The 27,390-nt window shown below is 51.2% G+C and overlaps 11 protein-coding genes across 11 annotated transcripts; 8 read left to right on the top strand and 3 right to left on the bottom strand.

Annotated features, from left to right (window-relative positions):
* Positions 1-483: 483 nt before the first annotated feature.
* On the top strand, positions 484-1,689 carry CPAR01_04375 (uncharacterized protein; the record flags this gene model as incomplete). The annotated part of the gene is made up of 2 exons (XM_060488656.1): positions 484-671; positions 747-1,689. The coding sequence occupies 2 exons, from the start codon at positions 484-486 to the stop codon at positions 1,687-1,689; spliced, it is 1,131 nt and encodes a 376-aa protein (XP_060352862.1).
* Positions 1,690-1,920: 231 nt separating this feature from the next.
* CPAR01_04374 (uncharacterized protein) lies at positions 1,921-3,461 on the bottom strand (the record flags this gene model as incomplete). The annotated part of the gene is made up of 2 exons (XM_060488655.1): positions 1,921-3,232; positions 3,292-3,461. The coding sequence occupies 2 exons, from the start codon at positions 3,459-3,461 to the stop codon at positions 1,921-1,923; spliced, it is 1,482 nt and encodes a 493-aa protein (XP_060352861.1).
* Positions 3,462-5,041: 1,580 nt separating this feature from the next.
* CPAR01_04373 (uncharacterized protein) lies at positions 5,042-6,513 on the top strand (the record flags this gene model as incomplete). Its single annotated transcript, XM_060488654.1, has 2 exons — positions 5,042-6,080; positions 6,155-6,513. The coding sequence occupies 2 exons, from the start codon at positions 5,042-5,044 to the stop codon at positions 6,511-6,513; spliced, it is 1,398 nt and encodes a 465-aa protein (XP_060352860.1).
* A 355-nt stretch (positions 6,514-6,868) lies between these two features.
* CPAR01_04372 (proline dehydrogenase) lies at positions 6,869-8,382 on the bottom strand (the record flags this gene model as incomplete). Its single annotated transcript, XM_060488653.1, has 2 exons — positions 6,869-7,670; positions 7,727-8,382. 2 exons carry the CDS (start codon positions 8,380-8,382, stop codon positions 6,869-6,871), a joined length of 1,458 nt encoding a protein of 485 aa, XP_060352859.1.
* A 1,273-nt stretch (positions 8,383-9,655) lies between these two features.
* Positions 9,656-11,791, top strand: CPAR01_04371 (amino-acid permease inda1; the record flags this gene model as incomplete). The annotated part of the gene is made up of 8 exons (XM_060488652.1): positions 9,656-9,797; positions 9,854-9,924; positions 9,984-10,111; positions 10,177-10,345; positions 10,452-10,608; positions 10,704-10,967; positions 11,075-11,448; positions 11,555-11,791. The coding sequence occupies 8 exons, from the start codon at positions 9,656-9,658 to the stop codon at positions 11,789-11,791; spliced, it is 1,542 nt and encodes a 513-aa protein (XP_060352858.1).
* Positions 11,792-12,376: 585 nt separating this feature from the next.
* On the bottom strand, positions 12,377-14,364 carry CPAR01_04370 (Alg9-like mannosyltransferase; the record flags this gene model as incomplete). The annotated part of the gene is made up of 4 exons (XM_060488651.1): positions 12,377-13,432; positions 13,486-13,905; positions 14,021-14,222; positions 14,297-14,364. The coding sequence occupies 4 exons, from the start codon at positions 14,362-14,364 to the stop codon at positions 12,377-12,379; spliced, it is 1,746 nt and encodes a 581-aa protein (XP_060352857.1).
* Positions 14,365-15,896: 1,532 nt separating this feature from the next.
* Positions 15,897-17,038, top strand: CPAR01_04369 (endoplasmic reticulum protein; the record flags this gene model as incomplete). Its single annotated transcript, XM_060488650.1, has 4 exons — positions 15,897-15,966; positions 16,039-16,054; positions 16,201-16,424; positions 16,485-17,038. 4 exons carry the CDS (start codon positions 15,897-15,899, stop codon positions 17,036-17,038), a joined length of 864 nt encoding a protein of 287 aa, XP_060352856.1.
* Positions 17,039-17,868: 830 nt separating this feature from the next.
* CPAR01_04368 (dual specificity phosphatase) lies at positions 17,869-19,808 on the top strand (the record flags this gene model as incomplete). Its single annotated transcript, XM_060488649.1, has 2 exons — positions 17,869-17,966; positions 18,035-19,808. 2 exons carry the CDS (start codon positions 17,869-17,871, stop codon positions 19,806-19,808), a joined length of 1,872 nt encoding a protein of 623 aa, XP_060352855.1.
* Positions 19,809-21,390: 1,582 nt separating this feature from the next.
* On the top strand, positions 21,391-22,908 carry CPAR01_04367 (uncharacterized protein; the record flags this gene model as incomplete). Its single annotated transcript, XM_060488648.1, has 4 exons — positions 21,391-21,464; positions 21,509-21,726; positions 21,774-22,263; positions 22,605-22,908. 4 exons carry the CDS (start codon positions 21,391-21,393, stop codon positions 22,906-22,908), a joined length of 1,086 nt encoding a protein of 361 aa, XP_060352854.1.
* A 562-nt stretch (positions 22,909-23,470) lies between these two features.
* Positions 23,471-24,395, top strand: CPAR01_04366 (transmembrane alpha-helix domain-containing protein; the record flags this gene model as incomplete). The annotated part of the gene is made up of 2 exons (XM_060488647.1): positions 23,471-23,982; positions 24,020-24,395. 2 exons carry the CDS (start codon positions 23,471-23,473, stop codon positions 24,393-24,395), a joined length of 888 nt encoding a protein of 295 aa, XP_060352853.1.
* Positions 24,396-25,347: 952 nt separating this feature from the next.
* On the top strand, positions 25,348-27,300 carry CPAR01_04365 (uncharacterized protein; the record flags this gene model as incomplete). The annotated part of the gene is made up of 4 exons (XM_060488646.1): positions 25,348-26,172; positions 26,240-26,408; positions 26,498-27,055; positions 27,143-27,300. The coding sequence occupies 4 exons, from the start codon at positions 25,348-25,350 to the stop codon at positions 27,298-27,300; spliced, it is 1,710 nt and encodes a 569-aa protein (XP_060352852.1).
* Between the last annotated feature and the right edge of the window lie 90 nt (positions 27,301-27,390).

Raw genomic sequence — 27,390 nt, 5'->3', positions numbered from 1 at the left:
GTTCTCGGAATGTGGGCGGCGTTCCGCGCCGTATTAGGAAAACTTCGTGCGGTTATTCCAGCAAATGCTTCACTTACACGATTAGGCTCAGGCCTGACCCAACAAACAAGCATTCAGACCCGCTTAGCAACCTGTTTTATAGACTCCTTATAGGCGCCCTCATCCGCGCGGTTGCCAAGAAATACTTAGCTCATGGATTTGACAGACGATCGTTCCAGGTGTATGCCTGTTAAGCATCCATGAAGTCACTATGCGGGCTTCCCGAGTCTTCCACCAGTAGTGGACTGACTGGTTCAACGGTCTTGACCGGCTACTTCGTGGGAATGGGGAGGCGATCATCGGCGACGAGTAGAGAAATGATAAAAGGGTCAAGGGATCTCGCCTCGTATCTTCATATCTATAGTCTCTTCACTCTCACTTCGACCGTAACAAGGACTTCAAGCCAATACATTCGTTCATAAAAAACTCATTGCAATTCTCGAGATGCGTTCCACTCTTTCAACAGGCTTGACGGGCCTTGCCGCCTTGGCATCTGTTGTCTCCGCGTTCCCATTCAAGCTGGCAGAAACTGCAAACTGCGCAGCTGTAAGCGGTACATTCGAAATCGAGAACTATAAGCTCTATCCCGAGAATTTGGATTGGGACCCCATTCACTGCAAGCTCTATATAAGGTATGGTTGCATTGAAACTCTCCGACGTCCGATCTCGTCACATCTCATTTTCTAATCTGGTCGCCCAAACTTTAGTGCCAACTTCAACTCTACAGTCCTTGTCTACGACCCGTACAAGGCAACCTACGACATCCTCTCTTTCGACGGAATCACCGGCGTAGACCCTTACCACGTATCCGGCATTGACTATGACGCGACGACCCAGTCCGTTCTCATTTCCGCCAACAGCGGAGAACCCTTTGTGACTTCCGGCTCGAACATGACCGGCGGCAACAAGGTCATCCGCTGGGATACCAACACAAACTCCGCCGCATACACGGTCGACCTGGCAGACTTCACGTCCAAGCTGGCAATCGAAAACTCGACCGGTGGAGGATACCAAGACTTTGCAGAGGACAAGGAGGGTAACACCTACGTCCCCTCAGTCTTCCACGTACCCGCCATCGCCAAGATCACCAAGGACGGCGAACTGTCGAGCTGGTACATTGGCGAGCCGAGCTCATCCAGCAAGTACATGTACCTCGGCATCATTTTCCACGAGGCCTCCAACAAGCTCGTCATCACCGCTCCCTACCTCGGCACCTTTCTCTCCTTCGACGTTGGCTCGTCCAGCCCGGCGCCCACCAACGTCAGCATGACCTGGCCCACGGACGGCTCCTACACCGCCAGCGACCTCGAGTGCGACGGTCTGCTGAACCCGGCCCGCTACAACCGCGATGTCCTGCTGTGCTCTGAGAACGGGCTGCAGGCCATCACTCTGTGGGCGTCCAAGGATGGCTTCGCTTCGGTAGAGTACATTGGCAAGGTTATGGACAACTCGACGACTGATATCGCGACGTGGGGATCGCCGACTGCTACTGTGCAGATTCAGAACAGCATTTACATCTCGCACGAGTACTTCCACGATCTCAATGAGTTTGATGTCGCGGGCAACCGTTCTACATTCCCGTTTGTGGATGCCACCGCCGACTTTGACAAGTTGGTTCTGGCTGCTGGTTACAACGTCACTGACTGCTAGGAAACAGAACAAGAGAACAGTTCGTAGCTTAGAAGTGACTCAGAAGTTGAAATTTGACGAATAAACAATACGTTGATGAACTTGGATTCTTGTGCTTATTTTCCCCCCTCCAGTGTTCTCAATGAGATGTGCCCTGAACGCCTGGAACTAGATGAAGATTAAGTCGTTCTATCAGTGATCTGTATCGCGGTTCCAACAGCAACGCATCCAAGTCGCCACATTTAAGACAGTCTAAACTTGTCTCTTTCTTGACATGTTCGCAATCAGTATGTCGCACCATTGCTCAGCTTCGTCTTCTCGACCAGCCGAGTGATAGAGGTCAATGAGGTTCCGTATGGCTCTCAGCGATTGGTGCTTGTCTTGTCTCTGAAAATGCTCGGCTGCATGCTCATATGCCTTGCACCCATACGCGACAGCCTCGTCAACCGAACCAGTCTGATAGCATAGCCGAGCCATGACTTCGTAGTGAGAGAGCTCCAAAAGAAGCCATGGTCTCTCGGGATTACCTTTATTGTCCTGAATCAGAGAGTGTGCGCGTGCCAGTTCTTCCTTTGCCAGCTCATATTCCTGTCCCCATGAATAGATCCCGGCCACTACCGAGAGACATTCACAGGAGCTTTGGTAATTTCCTTCTGCAAAGTGTGCTTCGCTGGCTGCAGTGTACTTGGATAGGAGCTCGCCAAACTGGCTTATGTCTGTCTCACCCGGTTTGTCCAGAATATTTGACGTCGAGCCGAGAGCTAGTGCTACCACTCTGTTCAGGATCCCCTGTTGTCCTTTGAGAAGCTGCACACTACTGCCAGCCATCATGCCGAGGGTCGTAGCACGAAGTTCAAGTGACAGGCACCTGAATCTGCTCCATACAAGAGCAAGGGGGTGTTGAGGGCCCAATATCGTTTCGTGCATCTTGTGGATGAAAGCAACAACAGGGACGGATATCGTAGGCCCAAGCTGCATGGCGCGGTAGGACAGGATGTAAAAGAGAAGCGGGTCTTGCTCTTTTATGGCGTGGCCGAGCGAATCGAGGCTATTGTTCAAGGCGCGAAAAGCAGCCTCTAGCTTGTTCATCCCCAATAAGGTAATTGCATTATCCAGATCGGTACGCATTTCAATGACCCGTAATTGGCCGAACTCATCGTCGAATCCATGTATCATGTCCTCCTCTATTGCCCACCCGCCTTCCAAACCCCCTTCAAAATAGCCCTTGAAGATCCGTAGCATTTCTTCAGGTAGCCGTACTTCAGGGGGCCCACCTATGAAAGCGGGAAGTTCAAGAGATGGCGAGGGTGTCCGGCAAATTATGTCGAGGCCTGCATTAGCGGGAGTCTTAGCGGAGGCACGAAGCTTGTGGCGCAAATCGGGACGTCTCTCCAAATAGCGTGCAACTCTTTCCCAATGGACTCGCTGGTTTCGAATGTAGAACTCTGTTTTCTTTCCCATAGCTTCGCGCTCTCCTTTAAGCTGGGCTATATGCAAGGCCTCAGACTCCTTGAGCTTCTTCTCGAGCCCCCAGCTACGAAGTCGAGTCTTGTACATTCTTTCACTTCAGATATCGTTAGCTCCTCGCTTGATACGTATGCAGTGCTCTCAGGCGAAGCTCACGTGGCATGAAAGCTGTAATCACGCTCCATCATCAGCTTAACTTGCTTCAACGGCCTTCTATCATCCTGGTAGAGTTTGGTAATGATCGAACGGTGACAGTCCCAGACTTCCTCTGTGGCGTAAGTCTTCCCTGTGACTAATTGCGTCTCAACATCGCCCCGGGTACCCATAGCGTGGTAAACAAGCCAAGTTTAGTACATTCAATAGTACTTATGACTTAAGTCTCGACAGGACCCAGTGGCTTTTGCTCGGTGCTCGGAAAGGGTATAAAACAGGAGCAGTGGTAGAATCGCTCCCTTGGCAAAGTGAGGTCGTCTTGGCGTTATGGAAGCTACTAAGAGCTATTTAGGCGCGTCTTCGATGGCCAAGAACAAAAGGACTTCGCATATCTGATCAAAGGTGCGGTCGAAGTATAGCAGTCATCAACCATGGGGGGCACTTGACCGTTGGTCGTGTATCTGGTCACATTTGGTGCGATTCTGCATGGTGGGATTTCATCCTGGTCACTTCAAAGGTGTATCGCTCCATACCAGGCCGGACTCGGCCCGAGATGCGAACCTCCCTCGGGCCTTCCTCCAAGACTTAGATGGCCAGTTCTCAGACGAATGCACAATCTGAACAGAAACATTAAAACTTGTCCAATGTCACTCTTGCTACCGATGGAAGCTTTTTCGTAACTGCGTATGGACTTTGCTCTTCTCCCAACTGTCATTATTTTGTTTCCTTTGATCCATGATCTCGTTTTCTTAGGAAGGGCAGGCCTCTTGACTAAATGGACGCGCACCCCTGTAACCAACATCCTCGAATTCAGGTGATAGTTCTATCACATTTCATTGGTTTAGGACAAAAAGACTTCGCATCGATAAGTGGAACTCGGATATCAACCCCGGTTATGCATGTTCATCCCAAATCCAGATCGGTCATTTATCTGCTAGCCTGATTTCATCACTTAAATTACAGAAAAGAATTCTTGGACTGCAATTAGCTTCCACCAACTACAATATCTTCTAACCCTAGGAAAGGTCCTTATTTAGACTAAACACCGGCGGCTCTTGTCCGGGCTGACGTGAGAAACATTATCCGCCTTGCCGCATGCGTGATACCCTCGTTTACTGGGGGCGAAGTACCACAGCCTTCTTCTGTGTTACAGGTAATGATGCGTGTACCGCCTTATTTCCATAAATGCGCCAGCCTGCTGATCAACTATGGCGTTCTGATACGTTATGATTCAGAGAAGGATGAAATGGATGCAGGATTGAGGGTACAAAGGTTCAGCTGGGACGATCTTTACTCCTGGAAGAAGCAGTTCAGGTGCAGAACGCCTGAAAATGGCGAGCCTGATTGTGACGAGGCAAGGTTGCGGAGTATCTTTTCAGCCCCTGTCGTTTCATACGAAGTTAAGATGGATATGATTGACATTATGTAGCCTGCTGATCAGGTAATTCCCACGAATATTAACTTTATGCAGTCAAACGGTACATGCAGCACTGGAGTTGAAGTGCTCTCTTGTGGAACGGAAGCTGGCAATACTATTTGGGCCGAGCCTTGTCACCCATGCAAAGTATTACAAATAGTTGGGATCGACCTCGGCGCCGGGAATGATGGAATAGGCTTGCACATAATCCAGAGGTGCGCCCTCGTCTTGTTTTTCTGGACTTTCACTCTTTCCTGTTCTCAAATTGTTGTTATGTCACAAGCTATAACGCTCCCAAAACGAAAGTAGCCCAGCAAATATCACGCCGTCGTGCCAATGGTCTCTGCGCAGACTTATAGCACCCTTGAGGTAGACCCTCCTCGACCAGAGGCCGGACTCGAGGTACATCATGATCAAGGAGTAAATGCCTGGGATACCGAGAGTCGGTACCTTCAACGAACGTCAGACATATACAAGAAGCAAGATCAGCAAGGCTACGACCAGCCCTTTCCCCAGCAACACGACGACTCAACGACCAAGCCTGGGCGGAAAGATACCATCTGTGGCCTTTCGCGGCGAGTCTTCATCATAGTGCTGGTCGCCAGCCTTGTAATACTTATTGGCGCCATCGCTGGTGGTGTTGCTGGAGGTGTGCTTAGTCGTCGGAGTACTGCTAAGAGTACTTCGCATTGCATCCTAAGTACCTCGAGACTTGCAGCAGCTAACCGAACAAGCGGGGGAATCGATCAAAGAACGGTTTTCTTCCAAGATGCTACCGGAGCACTGATCGCACGGATCCTACGGGAACCTTCAACGGAGTGGGCGACTACTAATCTTACTCTCAAGTTCCAATCCACAACCAACGCTATCAGTATTCCTCGCGGTGCTCCGATGGCAGCGGTAGCCTGCGCAGGGTACGGTTGTGGCGAAACTAGGCTATTTTACGTCGCAACCGATGGAATCATACACGACGTCAAGGAAGGCGAGAGTACTCAATGGAATTCTGACGGTTCGGTCGTTGATGCCAGGATCGGCCCTTTGCCCGGTTCACAACTTGCGGCAACGTTCACTCAACGACTACCAGACGAGACTGAGCGGAAGGATAGCAACGCTGAACGACAAAACCGGCTCATTGCATATCAAGGGCTGAATGGGAAGGTTTATGTCGCCAACGACACCAACACATACGCCAACCCTCAGCCATTAGAATTCATGCCCAACTGGACAACGAATACCAGTCTTGCCATCATTGCACAATTTGGTGGCGCGGTGCTTGATAAAGCCAGTCTGGTAGCAAAGGGGCCGGGGACGGTAGATTCAGAGGTCAGTATGATAGAGGCCAGACTCGACTTAGAGACCAAGTCATGGGTGAAAGGTAAGGTACCCTCTGCTTGATCCATTGACCTTTACTCATCAAACTATGGCTAATCTCTGACTCTGTGTCCAAAGAACCTGTCGTAATAGACAGCATCCTTCAATCCCAAGATTCATCATCGTCGACGGCAGCCCCTCAATTCGCTGTCACGATGCGAAGCAACTGGTTAGACACCATCTATTTGTCTCTCAACTCTGACGGAACGATGGCTGGCCGTATCATCGGTCAGCACAATGAGACGATGAGCCAGATCACACTCGAAAAGTCTGGGGGAAATCTCGCAAAATTTTCGGCCATTGCAACAACGATGGACGGGCACCTCTACGGTATTGTTGACGATACGATACGGGAGTACTCTTTCGATACATCCGATGCGTCTATTTTACATCTCGACGGAATTGTCTATGACTGCTCGACAAACAAATCTTCCTAGTCAAGCATCTCTGACCAGGTACATGTTGTCAAATATCTCAACTTCGGGTCGGGGGTGGGGGGGGGGGCGGGAGGGCAGCACTATGAGGATGGAAGTAGATATGATTTTACTAGAAGTAAACATAACATTCGAGCGGATAAGGCGAGCTCAGCTGTAGTTAGGTAGCTTGTAGAAACTAGAAGGCAGCTCAGGAGGTTATACAGTACTTGTTCACTAGGCTCAGGTCTTGTGACTGTAATGCCTGACGTATTGATAGTGTCGTCAAGTCTTGGCTGGGAGACTTGAAGTATTCTAAATTCCATGCCGCTGCTATTCGATTCATTGGCTGCACAGTAACTACTATTGGCAATTTATATCAAGCTGCAAAAACCGACTTCATCCGCCTCCAACATTCGCTCTTCACCGCGGTGTGCTCATCAGTTGTCCTCAACACCGCATCACGGTTCTCCACAGCCCTGCGCAGTAAGTACGCCAAGCATTCACTCATGGTGCCCCAAGTAGAGCACTTGTATACAGCAGGGCTCTCCATTCCTGCACTCTTGGTCTGTAGCAAAGAGAAGCTGACTTGGTCCGACATACCGTGAAGCTGGCCAAAGGATATCGGGACGGTGGGCATACCATTCTTGACACGGTCTTGGTGCAGCTTTAGGGAGGCGAAGAGGCTCTCCTTGTTATGACTGGCCAAGAACAGATCGACTGACGGGAAGACCTTTGATGTGCCAAACTCGCCAATGCTGCGCTTTACAGCCCCTTGGGAGATGTAGTTGTACGCATGATCAGTATCCTCCTTGGTGTCGTGGATCATTGACCTGTTATCGGAGAGGATGTAAGCTCCCCTGACCAGTTTGAGTCCGAGGGTGAACCCGTCCTTGGCAGCTTCGGCGAGATGGTTCGTGACGTTATCGGGTGTGTGCTTGAGGTAGGCCTGGTAAGTGTTGTAGATGGATGCAACGCCATCCGTGTTGAAGCGACGCATGAGTTCGAGTGTCACCCTGTCGATGGTCTTCTGGAAGTGTGTTGACTCGGCATCGACGATGATCTTGATACCCTTCTGCTTGCATATCGTCGCTATCTCAGTCAAAGCATCTTGCATTTGCTGTGGCGGTAGTTCATTGTTGGCGAACGAGGTGGTCACGGCACGGCCGGCACCAGTCAGCCTAAGACATGATTAGTATTTCTGACACAAGATTGCATGAGAATTGTCTTGTCTTACTTGATGGCGAGATAATCACCCTGCTCAATCTGCGCAGCAGTCTCAAGGGTACCCTTCTTCCACGACTCAATATCCTCATCAAACCCATCCGCCGACGCACCAACAAGCTTCCCATGCTCGACAGAAGACTGCGTCAAGTGATCAAACACAGTCTCTTTCGCATACGTGAGAATCACCCCCCTGAACCCCAAATCCTTGAGACTCTGCACAGTCGCCTTGGTCTCCTGCGGCGTCTCGCCGGTACAAAACTGGTCATAAAACGTCTTTCGCAAAATCTTGTGTAAGATGGGGTTGCGATCGACGTCGAACAAGATCGTCCGCCCCGGCTTGGCGAGGAAGGATAAGGTTTTGAGTGCGGGGATGAGGAGGAAGCGGTTGGAGGAGATTGTGGTAACGAGGAGGGACCGCAGGAGCGTGCCTGTCGGCATGCCGGACAATGGGAACCCATCGACGGCCTTCCTCTTTGTCTTTGTTGGTGTTAGAGCCGGCTTCAACGTCAAGGGAGTTGTGTCGTTTATTGCGGCGTGTGGTGAGTTGGCGGCGCCGAGTGACTGTCTTGGCTCTGTCGGTTTCCCGTAGGCGCGCTTATCCGATCTGACGGCTATCGTGGTACCCCACGGTCGCCTGGCGGCGAAGAGTCCCAAAGAGGACTTCATCTTTTGGCGTAGGGGCACGGCCGTGTCTCTGATTGTGGTGTGATGGAGGAGTTGATGGTTGCAGGGCTATGAAGAGAGTACTTTGAATTGTGAAGAGTTATACTCATGGACTTGGTATCTAAGTAGGAGGAAGCGGCATAAGGATTGCTCTAAATGCTCAATCTCTATCGCACCGGATCGTGCCGTTTCGGAGCTATGCCCATCCAAACACCACCGCAATTAGCCTAGCATAGTCCGATCCCCGGAACCAGATGCATGGTGATCCCAGTGTACAAGCGGCCACGCTTCAGTCTTGGACGCCCATGGCGAAGAGAGTGATTCGCTGACAGTTGACAAACTCTATGCCAGTCCGCAAGTTCGGGCGCCCTCGACGCTCGACGGCCACAACGGCACCAAAGCCAACTGGCTATCGGATACGTGTGTCGTTGGCTGCCGTGGGCCGCAGCGAGCGGGCGTAGATAAGCTACGGCTCGTCCGTGAGGGGAAGCGCACGTGGCGTAGGTTGCTATTACCCCATCCGGGCAGCACTCAGTACGAGAGACCGGAGACGACTCCGTATCGGACCCACTTACCGGGCACCCCTCCGATACGACCCCACCATCTTTTCAACATCACCCCGAGGGCTCTTATCAGGTCCCCCCGCCTTCCCCTTTTATCATCGGGGCATCGTACTTGATCTGCCGGTATGGCATCTTATCTTCGCTCCGGGCTAAAGACGGACCGAAATAGTTGCGACCTGCAAATTGTTTTGACGAAGATACTACCCACCATCTTCTGTATTGGAGCAATAATGCTGAAGCAACTTTATGATGGAAGTGGCATTTCGTATCAAGAGATTTGCCGGCAACCTCTGGTCTCGAAATGGAGTAGAAGAGACGAGCGATACGACCGCCAAGAAGTTTGAGAAGGAGTAGTTCCATGCTCATTGCTCCCATTGATCGAGTTTCAACGCCCGGCGTAAACCCGCACCCCCAGTGACGTCGATCCCAACTCACCAACAGTCGCTAAGTATCTGCGTAGCAACGCTCTGATACCAACATCCTGAACATTTCCTAGGATTCTGATAAGGATGGCCTTGCCGGTGCACCATTCGAGAATGGGGGGTTGACGCAGTTCAGGGGCGCAAAATCGCGTGCAAAGATAAAGTTGCATTCACTCGGGCGAGAATTGAATTGCTTTAAACAGGCGAAAGCCGCGTAGGCTCTGGAGGGCTTTTCGAGAATATGTAGATCAATTGACTTTCAACAGAATTACTTCGTGAACATTTTCTAGAATGACTGTAGAAGAGAAGAAGCTCGATGCCAGCGAAGCGGCCGTCCAGCCCACGTCTAGCAATGGCGAGGGCGAGAGCGAGCCACAGCATCGGCAGTTGTCGAGAGCGCTCAAGGGTCGGCATATGCAGATGATTGCGATCGGTATGTCACTCACCACGGAAGCCATTCAGAGTCTAATTAGATCCCCCTCCTCGCAGGAGGTTCTATCGGTGCAGGTCTCTTCGTCGGGACAGGAGGAGCATTGAGAACGGGAGGGCCGGCTGCTCTTGTAAGCATCGCGAGAACAATATTGTCAACCGACTTGAAGAGAAACTAAGTAGTCTGCAGCTCATAGGTTTCATCATCATTGGTTGTATGATGATGTGTACCGTCCAAGCTCTCGGAGAACTTGCAATCATCTACCCAGTCAATGGTGCTTTCTACGAATATGCTGTTCGCTTCATTGATCCGGCCTGGTGAGCTTCTCTTCGACTACATAACCAGATAGAGATCTCTAGGCCAATATCTGACACCTTGCCAGGGGCTTTGCAATGGGATGGGAGTACTCCATCGGATGGATGGTCACCCTTCCCTTCGAAATCACCGCCGCTGGCATCACAATCGAGTTCTGGAAGAGCAGAGAAGAAGTCAACCCCGGCGTATGGTGCGCCGTCTTCATGTCACTCTTGATCATCATCCAAGTCTTTGGAGTGCGAGGATACGGCGAAGGCAAGGCTCACTTAACTTCATAAAATCTCCCAAATGATCTCTCCCTAACTCTAACTTTCAGTCGAATTCATCCTCGCTATCGTCAAGATCATAGCATGCATCGGCTTCATCATCCTCGGCATTATCATCAACGCCGGCGGCGTACCCACAGACCATAGAGGCTACATTGGCGCGCAATACTGGCACAACCCAGGCGCCTTCAGGAACGGCTTCCAAGGATTCTGCTCCGTCTTCGTAACCGCCGGTGAGTTCCCCTCTTTCTATCACATCACCGACCCCCAGATCCATGTCAAATTATATGATAGCTCGGGCACTCTGAACTAAGCAAACGAATCTCAGCCTTCTCCTTTGGCGGGACCGAAATGGTGGGCCTCGCAGCCGCTGAAGCCAAGAACCCGCGCAAGACCCTCCCGAAAGCTACCCGCCAAGTCTTCTGGCGGATCGCCCTCTTCTACATCCTCAACATCTTCATCATGGGCCTCATCGTCCCCTCGGACAGCGACGTTCTCCTCGGCGCCAGCGGCGCAAATACCAAGGCATCCCCCTTTGTCCTGGCCGTCCAGCTTGCCGGAATCCAGATCCTCCCTCACATTATCAACGGCGGTACGTCTAGCATATGCCGCGTCTCTTCCTCATCTTCCTCCTCAACTACCTTTCCTCGTGCATGATCTTAACCCTCCGAGCTGCTGTCTGACACCTGCCAATCGAAGTAATCACCTGCGCCGTCATCTCCGTCGCAAACAGCTGCACCTACGGCTCAACCCGCGTCCTCCAAGCCCTCGCCCAATCCGGCCGCGCCCCCTCCATCTTTGCCAAGATCGACAAGTCCGGCCGGCCCATCTACTGCGTCGCGCTACAAGTCGCCTTCGGCTTCATCTCCTTCATCACCGTCGCCGCCGACAGCAAGACCGTCTTCAACTGGCTTCTCGCCGTCACGGGCCTCTCGGGCCAGTTCGCGTACGCGAGCATCATGATTGCGCACATTCGCTTCCGCAAGGCGTGGAGGGTGCAGGGGAGGAGTACCGAAGATATACCATGGAGGTCTGCGCTGGGTGTGGTGGGGAGTTATGTTGGTGTGTTTCTGGTTTGTTGTTCGCTTGCTGCGACGTTTTATTCTTCGCTTTTTGTAAGCCTGCAGATCCCATCCCCTTTTTTCAAGCGTTTTTACCATGTTACTAATACTTGAATAGCCCGTCGGAGGGAAGCCGAGCGCAGAATCCTTCTTCCAGGGATACTTGGCTGCTCCCATCACCATCTCTCTCTTCTTGTTTTGGAAGGTCTACACCAGAGATTGGGGTTTCGGCATCGACTTGCACAGTGTTGATCTCGACATGGGAAGGCGGCCTGAGGAGGAGCTTGATGATGTCTACGAAGGGACCGAGAAGAAGAAGAGTGTTTGGAAGCGGGGCTTGTCGGTCATCTTTTAGACCAAGTCAATGGCCTCCCTTGATGACGCGCCCGAGATTTCATGTCCAATGAATGACCAGGACGCCTACTGATGCTCGAACTTTTGAAGGTAGCAAAAGAGTGAATGCATGCTTTTGTGTTCTCTATTGACGGTCACAGGCCTCAGATCTTATTCTGTAAAGCTCTCTACCTAAGGGACCCCATGTGATTTTCTGATAAGGCAATGCCGGCGACCTCTTTGACCAACAATTTTGGACATCATTTGGCTTTGCTTCTCAAGTCTTCATGCTCACAGCATTATCCTGACTCTAAAGTCTGAGAGGCTATGATGCTCAGGCTGTCGCTGCGCCGAACGACAGCCCCATATAGACCATTGTCTTTTTGGATCATCATCAGCCTTGAAGCATATCCGCTCTTGATATCTGAAGTAAGTCCTGTGACAAATGTGACTGCATCGCATTCAAGATAGTTGGTCGATGGACCATGTCAATCCTTGGTCAAGATTCCTGGCCTAATTGCAATGGCAGATCTCCTAGAGACCCTTACACTTCCCCAAAAGATGGCTTCAGCATCCGCATTCAAAAGTACAATGATGAAGGGTTACTTCATTTCTTGTGCTTAAGCAGGCAGTGACGGCCCCATTTCCGCTTAAATTGCTCTGGGACGAAGGGAAGGTTGGGCACATAGAGTGCTCTGGCCAAAACATGGGTATTCTCCGCATCCAAGAAGGGGATACACTTGACAATCTCCCAGTTTTCTTGATCGGCGATGTAGTCGGGCTCGTTCGGAGGCAGGGGAGCGGTTCGTTCAGGATATTGTGTGTCCACCATGAAGCCACAGAATCTCTGGTCAACGTATTTGCCCATATCCTCTTGGTTTCTGTCGTTCATGCCATTCGTCGGCATCCAGGTACCGCTCCAGAAACCGAATCCAGTGCGAGCCTCGGAGAATTCACCTGGGAGCAAGCCCCTGAACTCTGAGCGAACGAACTTTGCGTGCATATCGCGAGGCAGGAAGTAGGATGACGGGAAGCGATACCATTCCTTGCCGAAGCAGACGTTGTCGCCACGCACACCAAGGCCTTGTTGACCGCTGACGCCAGCTCCGAGAGGCTTGTACAGACTCAACGGGGCAGAGTAGGCAGACCAAATGCCGTACACTCGGGAAAGACTGATATCGAATGACAGAAGCAGGGTGATGGTGACCAAGGACAGCTTGAGCTTGGCAGGGATCTTGCCAAGGAGGGTCTTTGGATCGGAGTTGCCGAGCGCAGTAAGAACAATGTGCAATGACATGGCTGCGTTCAGGGCAAGGAAGGGGTACGCAGGGTACATGAAACGCTCTTCCTTGTGAGGTTGAAGAGTGAATATGCCGAGCCACAGATAGAAAGGCGAGATGAAGACCAATGCACGAAGACCGGTCTGAAATCCCTGGCCAGAGGGAGAAACGATCTTCTGCAGCAAGAACAGAGGCAGGCAGACGAGCGCAAGCGCGAACCAGATGTTGAAGTTCAGGGTCAGGTTGCGGAAGTAAAAGGTCCAAGGTTCTGTGCCGTATAGTTCAGGGCCGCCGGTCTCCGAGAAGATGTTGTACTTGACAATATTCCAAGCTGCGACCTCGATTTTCTTGTAGAAGAAGGTATTGATAACGCCGTCGAAGAACTAGGTGGTATTAGACAATGATTGGTTACGAATGAATCAGTACGCCAACTTACAAGAACGATGAGGCCCGCAACGACGCCCCTCACCACGCGCATGATAGCTTCAATCAAGCGGTCCGTATCACTCAAGGCAGCGAAGAGAGCCTCCTCAACGAGGAATGGCGCGCAGAGTGCCGCGGCAAAGGGCCAGCCCACCACCGCACCGACAGCAAACCAAAAGATGCCTTGAGCGGTCTTGAGACCACCCCGCCAGTTCATGAAGGACGAAGCGCCCAGCATAGCCATGTACATGGCAAAGCTGGAGGGCAGATAGGCAGTGCTTGCGTGGAAGTTTCCAGGGCTGAAGACGGTGGCCAGGATGAAGAACAGGCCGATGCGTGCATTGAGGGTGAGACTAATGACACGGAAGAGAAGGGTCTGGCACAAGGCGCAGCCGAAAGCGAGTACGTAGCGGATGAAGAAAAACTCTCCGACCTGGTCATGGTTAGCAGTTGGTCGCAAGTAGTATTCTCTAGTACCGCAATGCACTTGCCTTGGTGGACTGTGGCATCAAGCGGCGGATGTTCCCAACAATGGCATGTAGACCAACGTATAGCCAGCTGCGAATCGCGTAGGTGGGGGAGTACTCCCACGTCTGCAGCCCATAGCCGTGGGACAGGTAATGGGTCGGTTCATAGTAGTTGAATGTTTCATCGCAGTCTTGTATCGGGGCAAAGAGGGCGGAGACGATGTTGGCGATCAGGAAGCAGTAGAATGCCGAGATGGGCTCGATAGCGAAAGCGCTGGGGGGCCTGTTGAGAGGTTGCTGTTAGTGGAGGGGCATTTTCTAGATGAAAGAAGAGGCAAGAAAAGTCGGGTAACTCACTTCTTTCGAGCATGTCCAGCTTCGGGATGGACGAACTCCCTTGGTCGAGGGGCTGCTTTTGGAGGCATCGTGGCTGCTTGTGGTGTCGAGCAGTGCGCAAATCAACACGGCCGTCTGGTCGATGGACTGAGGTGAAGCCACGAAGCTGCAGCCCTCAACATTTCGAAAAGCTCGGGAGCTTGTGACGCCACAGCTTCCCCAATTGAGCAGGGGTTATGGGAGCAGTGAACGTTTGTGAGATTGACACTGTCCAGACGACCGAAGGTTAGCCGGGAAGTTACAGTGTGACTAAGCAGACTGAATGCGGAGAAATTTCATTGGCCAAAGCTTCATGGACTTGACGGAGCTATCGCCTGCAGCTCTCGCACAGATCAGGCGTGATGATGACGAAAAGAAACAAGCCGATGATTGTGGCTTGACACCAGGCCAGGAAAGTCCGGAGCTAGCGCCAGTGGTGATGAAAGAGTCTCGACTTTCGAGTCTCCTGTCCAAGGCACAGCTGCGTCCCGATATCGACACGTAGGTTAGGTATCTAGGGGATGAGCATTTCGTGCTGCTTTTGTCATAATACCCCTGCCAAATTCATTCGTCATTGGAGGGAGCTCTGGCCATATCATTCCATTTTCATATTATCGAGTACACATTTGAGTGCAGAGACATGCGTGTACCACCAAGATGGCTCTCCCTTCTGCATTGCATGCACATGCTTTCTAGTGGTCCTGGTGTTTGCTGATATTTCCCGTCCTGTTTGGGGCACGGATTTTCTGCCGTCGTCTCATCTTCACACTGACCTGACGGACGGTTGGGTTCTCGCGGTCAGATCTCCTTCCTGTGCCGCCGTTGAAGACGGGATTCCAAAACACTCGAGATAAAAGGAAACATTGAGCTTCTTTGCATATGAGTAGCAGCGCTGATTCGCCCAACACAGTACTCTGTGCGACGCTGGGATGAGACGGAAACAAAACCCAGAGAGCCCTGTCTTTACCTGTCTGTCATTTAAAATCTGGAGCAAATCCCACTCCATCGCCCATGGTCGGAGTGCAGATCTGCCGCTTCTGTGTCCGGGACCCTAGACTGGAATTTGGGGTATTTTGGGTATGTACGAATACGTATTTAACCTGGAAGTTCAAAAATACCTGGTAGCCACACAGAAAATAAGAATAAAAAATAAAAACAAAAAAAAGAGGGACCAGCGACGGGAAGGAAAGAGGGAACCGACCAAAGGGAAGCACGAAGAAGGAAGCAGTGACGCACCGACGCACCGACCACCGCTTTCCTCAGCTGGTCCAGGCTCCATCTTCCCTCCACCCCCTCCGTCTCCTCTGCACTGGACACTTCCATGCACACTGGACCAGCCACTCGAGTCCCCGCCGCTGCATCACTTCAACTTCTTGCGCATTCTGGCCAGCTTTCCCCAAAGTCAACCCAGCATCTGCATCTCCGAGAAACTTCTCACACGACACAAAAACCACCAGCTTACCGTCGCAGCTTTCTCCTCAACCACGACATTGCTACAGAGTACCAATTTCGACTGCTGCATCGAATATTCCACATACATCTGTTCTGCCCTTGAGAGCCGCCGCACTCAGAACACATCACGATGGCTCCCCCTCCGCCTGCCAACGTCCCTTTGACCCAGAGGCTTTTGCTTCTGGCCCAGACCCTGCAATGTATGCTAATTCCCGTCTTTTCGCCTGCATGTCTCTGTCGCTACAAACAGCTGCTAACATCTCCATCAACAGTCGCTTGGTTCGCCGGGTATGTACAGACCACCCTGATATGACGCCCTGCTCCCTCCCTGCAACCCGACGACCTGAGATGCGCACGTGGAGATGCCCGATGGGCTCACAATCGACGAAACCAATCTTTGTTCCGCGAACGCTGGCTGACAACTCATGCTGCAGACACTTGTCCCTGATTTTCGCCGTTATTCGTTATGGCTTCTCCTACATTTCCTTCAACTACTACAGCCGGATCGCCCGCTTCAGCTACAGACTCACATTCCTGTCTGCTGCCCTGACCTACGGCATCGTCGTCTACAAGACTCTCCGCGCACGCAGTAAGGCTGGAGCCAAGGCTCCCCAGAGCCCTCTGGCCCTGATTGCCGACGAGAATGTTCAGTATCTTGGTGAGTTTGCATCCTTGCTCTCTTATTGCGGGGGAATCGCTTCTAACCATGCGACCCCAGTCATGTCCCTGGTGTGGCTTCTGTCCCCCCAGTACCCCCTGGCCATGCTCCCTTACGCCATCTACTCGATCTTCCACGTCGCAACTTACACCCGCGCCAACGTGATCCCCACCATCACTCCTCCAAAGCCCATCACGCCTGCTGCTGGTGCTTCCCCCAGCGGCAAGGCCCAGTACGCGAACAACCCGATCGCCGACAAGATTGGCGCTTTCGTCAAGGAGTACTACGATGCCTCCATGTCTGTCGTGTCCTCGCTCGAGATTCTTCTCTGGGTTCGCCTCCTCCTCTCTGCCATCACCTTCCAGCGCCGCTCCTGGATCTTGATTGCCATCTACACCGCTTTCCTCCGCGCACGCTTCACCCAGAGCACCCACGTCCAGAACTCGCTCGCCCTTCTCGAGTCCCGTGTTGACTCTGCTGTCGGCAACCAGGGCACTCCCCCTGCCGCTCGCCAGGCTTGGGAGACCGTCAAGGGAGGCGCTCGCCAGTTCTACGCCTACACCGACCCCAACCGCTACCTCAGCGGCACCGCCGTCCCCAAGAAGACTTCGTAAGCATTGGCGAGACACGCGAAACGATTCAAAGTCACGAGTGCCTTCAAGGGTACAATGACAAAAGCCTTACTCGAGATGAGGCTGATTGTCTAGCGGCTCCGCCGTTGCGAAGAGCCAGGTTGCAAGCCAACCAGGATGAGACTATTTCTCGGCAGGGGACGATTACGCAAAGAGGTTTATAACGAGAGTATACGGTCGCAAAGGAAAAGAAATGAGCGGGAGGGTTCATGGCCGGCCAAGGTTCACATGGTGTTTCGCCGGTAATTCAGGTTATTATAGTGTAGGCGAGTTTGGGGCCTGGTGGTTTACCGGGTTGCTCTCTGCATCGCACGATGATTTCAGGTTTCCCGTTTGGTCACTGGCTCCGGCCTTTGTTTGTTAGTTTTGATTGAGCAGTAAATCCAAATTCGCATGACTACACAATTATCTTCTTCATCCTTTCCTTGAATCTTTGCGGGTTGCGGAGTTTGCTAGAGATACCAACAGCAAAGGCTAAGTCAAGGGCTGAGCACATGCTGCCAAGAAGCCGGGTCGGACGACGGCACTAGCCACACCCGAAGTGGCGTAGCTCGGCAGCTCTTCCCCGGCTCACCCCACTACAAATGACGTCGGCCTCCCCTGCTCGGAGGCCGACGTCAAGGCTCACTTCCCGCACGCGACCAAGGCGCAGCTACGACACAGTAGGCCGTCATGAGGGAGGACGCCTTGGTTAGACTTCCTTGATCGCCCATTTATACTACAAGCGCTGCAACAGTCCCTATTTCCTTGGCGCCCGTTCGTCCTAAACCTTGCTCCGCTTTCCTGGGTGCATCGATAGATTTGTCTCCATCATGGCCTCTTTACTTCGACAGATTGTTGCGGGACCTCGAGCACGGCACGCCGAGTCGGACTTGGATCTTTGCTATGTTACCAACAACATCATTGCAACGTATGGCAGCACTCGTATACCAAACACGTTCTCAAAGGAAAAGAGCTAACTCCTTTTAATTTGCCCAGATCTGGTCCTTCAGGCACATATCCCCAAAGAGCTTACCGAAACCCGCTAGATCGGCTCGTTACCTTCCTCGACTCTAAGCACAAGGATGAATGGGCGATATGGGAGTTCCGCGCAGAGGGAACGGGGTACCCCGACGAGGAGGTCTACGGCCGAGTACGACATTACCCGTGGCCTGATCACCACCCGCCCCCGTTCCGCCTGATTCCCATGATCATGGCCAGCATGCGAAATTGGCTTCAGGGAGGCGATCTCGAGCCGGGCAATGTTGCCGTCAGTGCTTCTGACAAGGCTGCGGAGGGCAATGACAAGAGGGTCGTCGTCGTTCACTGCAAGGCTGGCAAGGGCAGGAGTGGAACAGTATCTTGCAGCTACCTCATCTCCGAGTGCGGCTGGAAGCCCGAAGAAGCTCTCACGAGGTTCACGGAGAGGAGAATGCGGCCCAAGTTTGGAGCGGGCATCTCGATTCCCAGCCAGCTGCGAACGATTACATACGTCGACAGGTGGACTCGAGGTGGGAAGAAGTACGTTGACCGGGCTATTGAGATTATGGAGATTCATGTCTGGGGTCTGCGAAGTGGCGTCAAGTTTGACGTTGAAGGATTCGCCGAGGAGGGAAAGAAGATCAAGGTCTTTCACACATTCAAGAAGAGCGAGAGGATCGTTGTTCAGGGCGATACACCAAGCGGGGGCGGAGTCGGCTCTATGGTATCCGATCTCGCCAGCGTCACCGTCAAACCTACGGAGAAGGCGCCTGCCGCGGCGCCTTTGTCGGAACCTACCAACACCAACAATGCAAAGAAGAGCAGCTCAGACAAGGATGCTTCGGGGCCTGAGAAGGATGATACTACCCCTACCCGAAGTGAGTCAAAGAAGTTGCGCAATGCGGCGACGACATCCTTGATTCGCACACCCGAGCCGAGCGCTTCTCAGAAGAGAAGCGATACTGATGCTCCCTTGGCGGAGCAGTCACACGCCAAAGCCCAAGCGAAGTCAAATGGTGGCGAAGATGGCGAGCCCGGCGGTATGGCCGTTATTCTCAAGCCAACAGAGCCCATCCACATTCCCAACAGCGACGTCAACATCTCAGTAGAGCGCCGTAACCGTACCTCGTCTTCCATGGGCCTCACAATGGTCACCGCTGTTGCCCATGTCTGGTTCAACGTCTTCTTCGAGGGCAACGGCCCCGAGCAAGATGGCAAGGCTGACGCCAGCGGCGTCTTTGAGATTAGCTGGGATGCTATGGACGGCATCAAGGGGTCTAGCCGCAAAGGTTCCCGCGCCTTTGACAAGATCGCCGTTGTCTGGCGTGTGGCAGACTCGCAGCGGGCCGAAGACGGTGGCGACGAGGTGATTTCACCGACGGCCGGCGAGATCATCAACGAGCCATCGTCTGGGTCGCCCGTTCCGCAGATGCAGGCTGCTGATTGGAAGGGCCATAACAAAGAGGACCCCGTCGCGGAGAAGCACCTCGGACTGAGGGATGAGAGCCCCGAGAGCGCGGACGTGAGCCGCGCGAGCAGCGTCAAAGACGATGCGGGCGTGTTGAGCGGCGGCAAGGATGGTAATGATACGGACTCAATGGAGGGCGTCAAGACGAGCGGGCCGTTTGGGGAGGAGCAGCTCGATGCTGAAGATGTCGATGTGAAGAAGGTGGAGAGGGAGGTTGGGGAGGGGAGTCTGAATAAGCAAGCGGATCCTGGGCCCGAGTTGCTTGATTCTCCTGACACTGCGAGCGGGACGACGGCGATTGGGAGCACCGAGGTGAAGAAGTGAGCTTCTAGAGTGCGGGTTGCGGCGCTTGTGTAGAGCGTTGTTGTTTCATGTAATATTCCTGGGTTAATTGATACCATGATGAGGGGAAGGATGGCCATAGACGATTAATTCCATTCACGAACTTCTTCACCGGCCTTGTCCTTGCCAACTCAAGTCAAATTCGCGATCTATACGGCTACGATTTCCTATATGCAAGTGGTCGTGCCATGGACCCATGTCGATCGCCTTTCTTGGCTAAGCATTGATTACTTGAAATGATTCAGTATTTAGACAAGATTTTCGTAAGTTTGACAGAAGTCTAGAAGGTGGCGTGACTCCTCAACGAGTCAAACTAGGGCCGTAGAGGTGGCTAACAAAGATCAAGGGATCTGCCCACGGCTCGACCTTGGGGGTAGTTAGATCTATCGCCAGGTTAGAACATAAAACTTTCCTGTTCTTTGCTAGCTCTGGTCTCTCTATTCTTGTTATTCTTCGTATTCTTTATTTTTTTTATTATATATTCTGTATAAAATGCCTTAGAATAATAGAATAGCTAGGTAGGTAGGGAGATTGAATATCTTTTGTTAGCCGGTATTCCATTCTATTATCCACCCACCCAAGAAGTCTGCTAGGCAATCGTATGCAGCAGCCCCTTCGCTACCCTTTTGGCCTTTTCGTTGACCGTGATAGTAGCCACTCGGCCACTAGCCCCAAAGGTCTTATGGATTACATATAAATCGACGGCCGTGTCAATGCGACGATTTTTTCCCGAGTTGATCACAACATGCTCTCCAGGCTTCAACTGTTTGCCCTTCTCCTTCTTCTGCATCGGTGCATCGATAACAATGTCGCCCGCAATCACCACACCAAACACCATCATCCTCGCCATATGTTCAATCAACAGGTCCGATGTAGCGGAAAGCTGCGATAGATGGCTGTTGTCAGACTTCTATGCTTTCAATTATCTCTTCAAGGGACTCGGCCAGTCTCAAACTTGGATCAACCAAAATGTGATCGATACTACCCTTGAAGAACTCATACCCATCCGTCTAAAAGTTTCTTTTAGCACCTTCGCTGACTAGATGGATTCAGGATACCAAACATCTGCTACAACAAGGAGAGAAATTACTCGGGAACGCATCTGCGACATAGAAAGTAGTCCTTAGTACGAAGATTATCGACAATCATGAGATCACCTCTGTCACCGTTGTCGAAGACCAACACATTCACGATCGCTTCTTGCAAGAAGCCGGAGAAAAATCGACAGGCAGTACGAAGTGATGCTCCGCTTTTGATCATGATATTTTGTCATGGCGGCGAGGGCAACAAACTTTATTTGAGATCCGAAAGGGGTGGGACACATCTTACGCCTGCGATGCTCGACGGCGCACTTGCAGACAACTGCCGCGTAAGCCTATTCACAACAGCTAGTTTTTCGGGTAGCTGGATCGTGTCTCAGCCCACCAACGAAGACTGCTCGCCTGTGGACGCGACCATGTTGGCAGCAGCAACTGATGCGGAGCCGTCATACTCTTGACCAGCTTCTACTTCACCCAAAAAGCGCAGCTGTGGTTCGGCCTTTGTAGGCTCAGTAGTCAAAGCTATGTCATTTACGACAGATTCTCTCTATCCCAAGTCTCTTCGGCCTGAATATCCAAGCGAGGAGCAAGCCATGACGTACGATGCTTTTGCCGATTGATTCACAATATCCTAAGGAACAGTGGCGGTACCTGGGAGAATAACTTCTTTACTTTTGGGGCCCTCGATGATCAGCGGGACTGGACATGGACCGGAAGTTTGGACATCCCGCCGGAGCACTTCAGAGATCGGTGGAACCAGCTTGAGGATTATGTCTACACTGGGCCTGCCGTGCCAGATGATCCGGAGAAAAGGACAAGTGGGCTCGAAGATCGTGCAGAAATCAGACAGCGTCATTGTGGTATCTCTAAAGCGATACACGACAGCCTGATGAGCAATGACGTCAAGGGGGTGGCTCGGTGTTCATCTCTACATGCCCAGAAGATTGGACTGTAAATTGGGGCCCCGGTCTTCTCACCATGCTCAAGCAAGAAATGCAAGGCCATGATCCCAACTACCGCTGTTACGGGCATATCGACATTATTGATTTCGTTACCTATCGATGGGAGCTAGCGCAGTTGACCGATTTGTTCGTGGCCAGGTTCAGGCTAGTTGCGCCTTGGGTTCAGCCTTGTATCTTATGGACGCGTGGCAGCTGGCAAACATTTGCAACGCAGAGAGACAAGGGATATTACGAGCGGCACTACAACGCGTTCCGACTTCTTGTGGGCATCAAGTTCCTGCTCGAGCCCACCGAAAGCCAGGGACCCTCTTTTGCCCGTATCATTCACTACTTGGCCGCAACCATTGCATGGACGCCGAATCTCTCTGACGCACAAAGGGATGAAGTTGTTGAACACTTGGTGGATGATATGCAGAGGTACAAGAATTTCTGCCTGTATGTATGCTTCAATGACAAGGGGATCATCAGCAGGAGAAAAGAGTGGCTGGACAAGATTGGCCGATAGGTTCGTTGGTCTATACCCACATCTAGGGGGCTAACCCTTTATTTGGGGCCTTTGTAGTCTTAGCTCAAAAGTATTCAAACGAGTTGTAACGAACATAAGAATGCCTTTGAGACGTGTAACACAGCTTAATTCCTGCAAAGGGAGTTCAGTAGGGCTCTTTCAAATGATTCCTGAGGTCAGGCAAGCGAGTCACCAACGGATTTCCATGAAAGCTTGATCTGATGGTTCGAAACTTGGGATGTAGATTCAACCAACAAAAAATTGTTCGCAGAGAAGAGGCAGATGGAAAACAGTTGTTAATCGCCTCGGGATGTCTCGCATTTACGTCGAAATGCGCCCGCATGGCAGCGGTTTCAGGTGAATCAGATGACGAGATACCGCAAACACAAGAACAGGACGCTATGTTGGCTAGTCAACTCGACAGTCTGATGGAAAAATACGATGCTACAAGGGAAACCGTCACAGAGCTCGCTTTGGAATTCCAAAAGACATGGTATAGGGCCGTGGACCAATTACTACCTCCTCTTCGGTATGAAAATTACGACGACTTTTCGTATGAGCACGCCACCGACTAGGAAATCAAAGAATTGGAGGAGCTTGAGGAAGAAAATTAGGAAACAGAAGTTCTGCGTAATCTTGAACATAAGAATTTCGAAGACTTTCAGGATGTCATTCTTAATCTTTTGCGAAGCAGATTTGGGACCAGGTCTGATGAGCACTGCAGAGGCTGAAACTTGAATTCGCCTCGTCATACACAGGAGCTAGTTCCTACAACAAACCGCACACATACACGAAGTCACGGTGCATTGACGAGGAACACGAAACAAAGCCAGTATTGGCTGTCTGCAGAGCTCGTTAGCAATCTGGCCCCCATTAGGAATACGTTCCATGTCTCGATGTTCCTCTGATGGTCGGCTTACTGCATTGATCTGCGGCGTAGGCAATCAAGGCAGCAACCTGCTGCCAACACCAATAAACACATATCTATCACAATCTTTCTTCTCCTCAGGTTCGACGTTTCCTTCAATTCGATCGCATATCCTTATGATTCAAGCTCGAACAAAATTGCGCAGAAGACGGAAGTAGCAGCTTATCAGTGATAGGTTCGTCGGTAAACAATTCTAGAAATTGAGAAATATGTCTCAAGCAAGTCTAGACTCGAATACCTGGTACCTCTTCTCAGATGCTAGAGTCACCAACACCACAGGTCCTGTTATAGGATGCTTGCAACAGACCTCCAATGGCCTACGAACCTACTCGTGCGACGACAAAGAGACTATGGCATGGCAATTCCAACCGGTAAACTCCACCAAAGGCCGGTATCTCATTCGATCAAACGCAACCGGAGTGAGGCTCCAACTATCAGCCTGCTGGGACCAGGCAGAAACGGCAAATGGACACACGGCAGTCTGCATGAGGAGAACGACCTCGGGCGAATCACAGATGTGGGATATACTCGACTGGGGCGATGGAACCTTTGATCTCTTCAACGCTGCGAACGGTTCCGACTACATTGTTGACCGTCATGCGGGTAGCGGCGTGTTCATGTCGGACCAGATTGCGGGATCAGCCGTCAGTGACTCGGTTGATGTCCCTGGGCAGCGCTGGATTATTCGGGGTGATCGAGCGGTGAATGATCCCGCATATTCGTCAGTGTTCAGCGTAAGATACTCTGATGTATCCCAGGTGCCCTTTGTTCATCACAGAGACTAATTATTCGGGTCTTCGTTTGGATCTTCAGGAAGAGCCCAGTTCCACATCTACCGCAGCATCCCTTCCTAACACAGAGAGGGGATCATCCAGAGGCTTATCTTCGGAGACCATCGCTGGGATTACAGTTGGTATAGCTTTGGGAGTCATCTGCCTTATCGCTATGATGCTTTTCTTATCACGTCGACGGAAACTTAATCATGGTGCCAGGCTTTCTGGCAGTCATCAGCAGAAGTTCATATTCAGTTTTTATGATAAGAGAAGGCCTGTTATTGACCAGCATGCTATTGAGAGTGGTGTTCATCAGGCGACAAATGTACAGGAGATGAGTAGCAGTGTCCAGGTGGCTTGAACTACATTGGTACTTGTCCACTCGAGTACATAAAAAGCAAGTAATTGATTAGTCGGTGGGAGGTGGAAGGCTAGTCAAGCCTTGCTGCTGTTAATTTGGGCGGGCTGAACCTCGTGGCTTCAAATGAAAATCCTCTTCATCAATAGCCTGAGCATGCGCCCCACGCGTCCTCTCTTCCCCCCACAGATTACAATCCGACTTATCATTGCACGAAACAGAGGTGCTCTCAATGTTTGTCAAGACTGATAGAAGTGGAAAGCATCATGGTAATCATTGCATGTGCCCAACGAGAAGGTGAAGCAAGGGTATCACTGGTGCCTGAGTAGTAATGATAAACAATCTGCCTTACCAACGGTGCAACCATGATCACATCCCAAAAGTCTCTCAGCACGCCTTCAACTGGGACCTTCAATGTGTGGGAGGCATCTATTTCTGGAATCGCAGGAAGTGTCACGCTACAACACTTCGAATTTCTTCAGCACCCATCCTTATCAATCAAACTCTCATTCGACTGCACGGAAACCGAGCCCAGAGTCGGCCATCCTCAGCCTGCTCTCCGAACTTGAGCTGCTGACCATGGTAGGATCAATCTGGGGGCTGAGCTTGCAGCATTTATCGTCTATTGTAGCATTCGTTTAGCGCAACCATTACAATATTGACAAGGCGACCTATAACGTGCAGCAACGAAATGCTCCAGGTGTATCGACTATCGTTCAGCCCCCATTGCCGCGCCTTAGACTTCGCCGCTTTCAGAAGCTCAGAAACCATGTAAAGTAAGGCGGCCTAGAATGGTCCGTACCCAGAACTTGACCATTGTACGCGATTGAGGAAATATTATAAAATCTGGAAGCCCATTCGTAGGTGAGAGTGTCTATTGAGCCTCCCTGCATTTGATAAACTGAAATCGGCGACAGTTTCTGCCAATTTACCCAAGTCATCTGGCGTCGCAACAATGAGCTGGGATGACTATACATCTTACTACGGGGGATACGGTGCCTTCACGCCTGGAGTGAAGAGTACTGCGAAATTCGCCAATACTCCCGCAGCTCCCACCGAGTTGACGACATCATCGACTTACACGACAAGTGTTCAACTAACTCGTCCCACACTAAAGGGAGGATCCATCTCGTCAGAGAAATCAACATGTACTGCTACAGCAAGCATCCTTACGTCGAATACTGCTGCGGCAAGGTCTCCTACGTCAAGAATTTCCTCTGCCGAACCAGCTCACACCAACGCCCCTGCAAGATTTGCTCAGATGGTTGATCATTTGGATCCCATGCTGTATGAAGTGACGGAAGAACAACTACTCAAAACTCCATTTGGCGACGTTTGTCCGTCAGGAAACTGTGTCGACGACTGCCAGAATATGACTCGAGTATTCCAGGCAATTCCTCAAGGACTCCACGTAGATCCGCTACGCTACGGACGAATGGAGGCACAAAAGGCAAACGTAACCCTGTTCAGTACTTGTAGTAATCTTGAGTTCTCTACAAATTTTGCTACAGCAGAAGAGAATGACAACTTCACATCCTACTTTTCGACAAACGATTCTACAGACCTTTTCAAAGTGGCCGCAAGCATAGCAAGCTGCTTCGCTGCAACTTGCGAACAAACGCGAAAACCTACTCTTTGTGCCGACGCATGCTCCCCGGCTGAGTTATTGTCATCTCCGACGACATTCGATTACATGTTAGGTCTCCCGAACTGTGTAGTCAGGCTTTGCGACAATACCTGCTCGTTACCTTATGTGGACCCTGACGTCTTGGGCATTGGTGTGAGTTCCTCTCCCGGCATCGGCAGTAGGCTTAAGGACTTGGTATATTGATCTGTTGATTCATTAGATTCTTGTCTCGTACTACATTCAAGCACTACTTCTCGTTATCTGTGCTACGGCCATTATGGTATCGACTGGATTCCAATTGTGGAAGGTATCACAGGCTCAACCGACTGTCAGAGAAAGTCTGAGAAGCCCGTTGGAGACATTTGTGAGAGTTCAAGCTCTGTTTGGCAGTACGTACCTACCTAGCTTGGTCCCTTGAATGTTATCTTTGTCATTATCCATTGTCTATTGCAAGTGATCAACTGACTGATTGTTCTAGTTTCTTTGGCTATCGCAACACTTATCATGCGGCCCGATGAGATCGACCCATTGAACGGATATGCCCTAATCTTGACAGCTATCATGGGTTTCCTCCCACCAGTGTTCACCCTTATGTTGCTTCATAGCCACGGAGTGCGATCGCGTTTCTCGACCGCATTGGTATGTGCAAGCTATTTGCTCAACACCGTGACCTTTTTCGTACTCGTTCGGAACCTCTCGATTTCTACACATGACAGGCTCTTTTTGGATAAAGCCATAGACAGCCTCTTCAGTGCCGAAGCATGTGGCGGTGGCTCGGCTATATCACTTTGCTACCAGCTGACTGGTACGGACCCCGTCGGTTTCCTCTCCGGCTTTTACGACAACAGTTCGTTCGCAAATATCAAGACTGTACCACTTCTATGGATATGGACAACGCTGGTGCTACTCGTGTTGATCACCAGACACCTTGTGGCTACCACACAAAAGAGAAGCGACGCAGTGGGTCAGTTACCGCCTGCCAAGCCCCAAGGTCTTCATCGGAGCAAGCGACCTTCCGGATTTCATGCATTCTTGAGTAAACCGCTGTTCACATGTTTTATACTATCTTTGGCGATAATTCTATTCTTCTTATGCCTTCTGTATCAATACCTGTTGGTAAAAGCTAATGCTCTGATGGATGTGATTGATCAGAAAGGTTGGTCCTTTGGACAAGTCGTAGCCTTGTTGTTCTGGGTGCCACCATTCCTTGATATTCTCCGGTCAATGTATGAGAAGGAAAAGTATGAAAAGGTTCAGAACGCGCATGAAAGCCAGAGCTAGTGGAAAGATCAGGTCAAAGCACTCTTCAATTTAGTACGCTGAAATTCCACTTGAATTTTTAAGAGTGATGGAGCTTGTAGCTCAAATTCA

The sequence above is a fragment of the Colletotrichum paranaense genome (genome assembly GCF_030867605.1).
Source record: "Colletotrichum paranaense strain IMI 384185 chromosome Unknown Scaffold_3.1, whole genome shotgun sequence".
Taxonomy (NCBI): Eukaryota; Fungi; Ascomycota; class Sordariomycetes; order Glomerellales; family Glomerellaceae; genus Colletotrichum; species Colletotrichum paranaense.
Note: the sequence above shows the minus strand (reverse complement) of the source record. Positions and strands in the feature narration are given on the sequence as shown.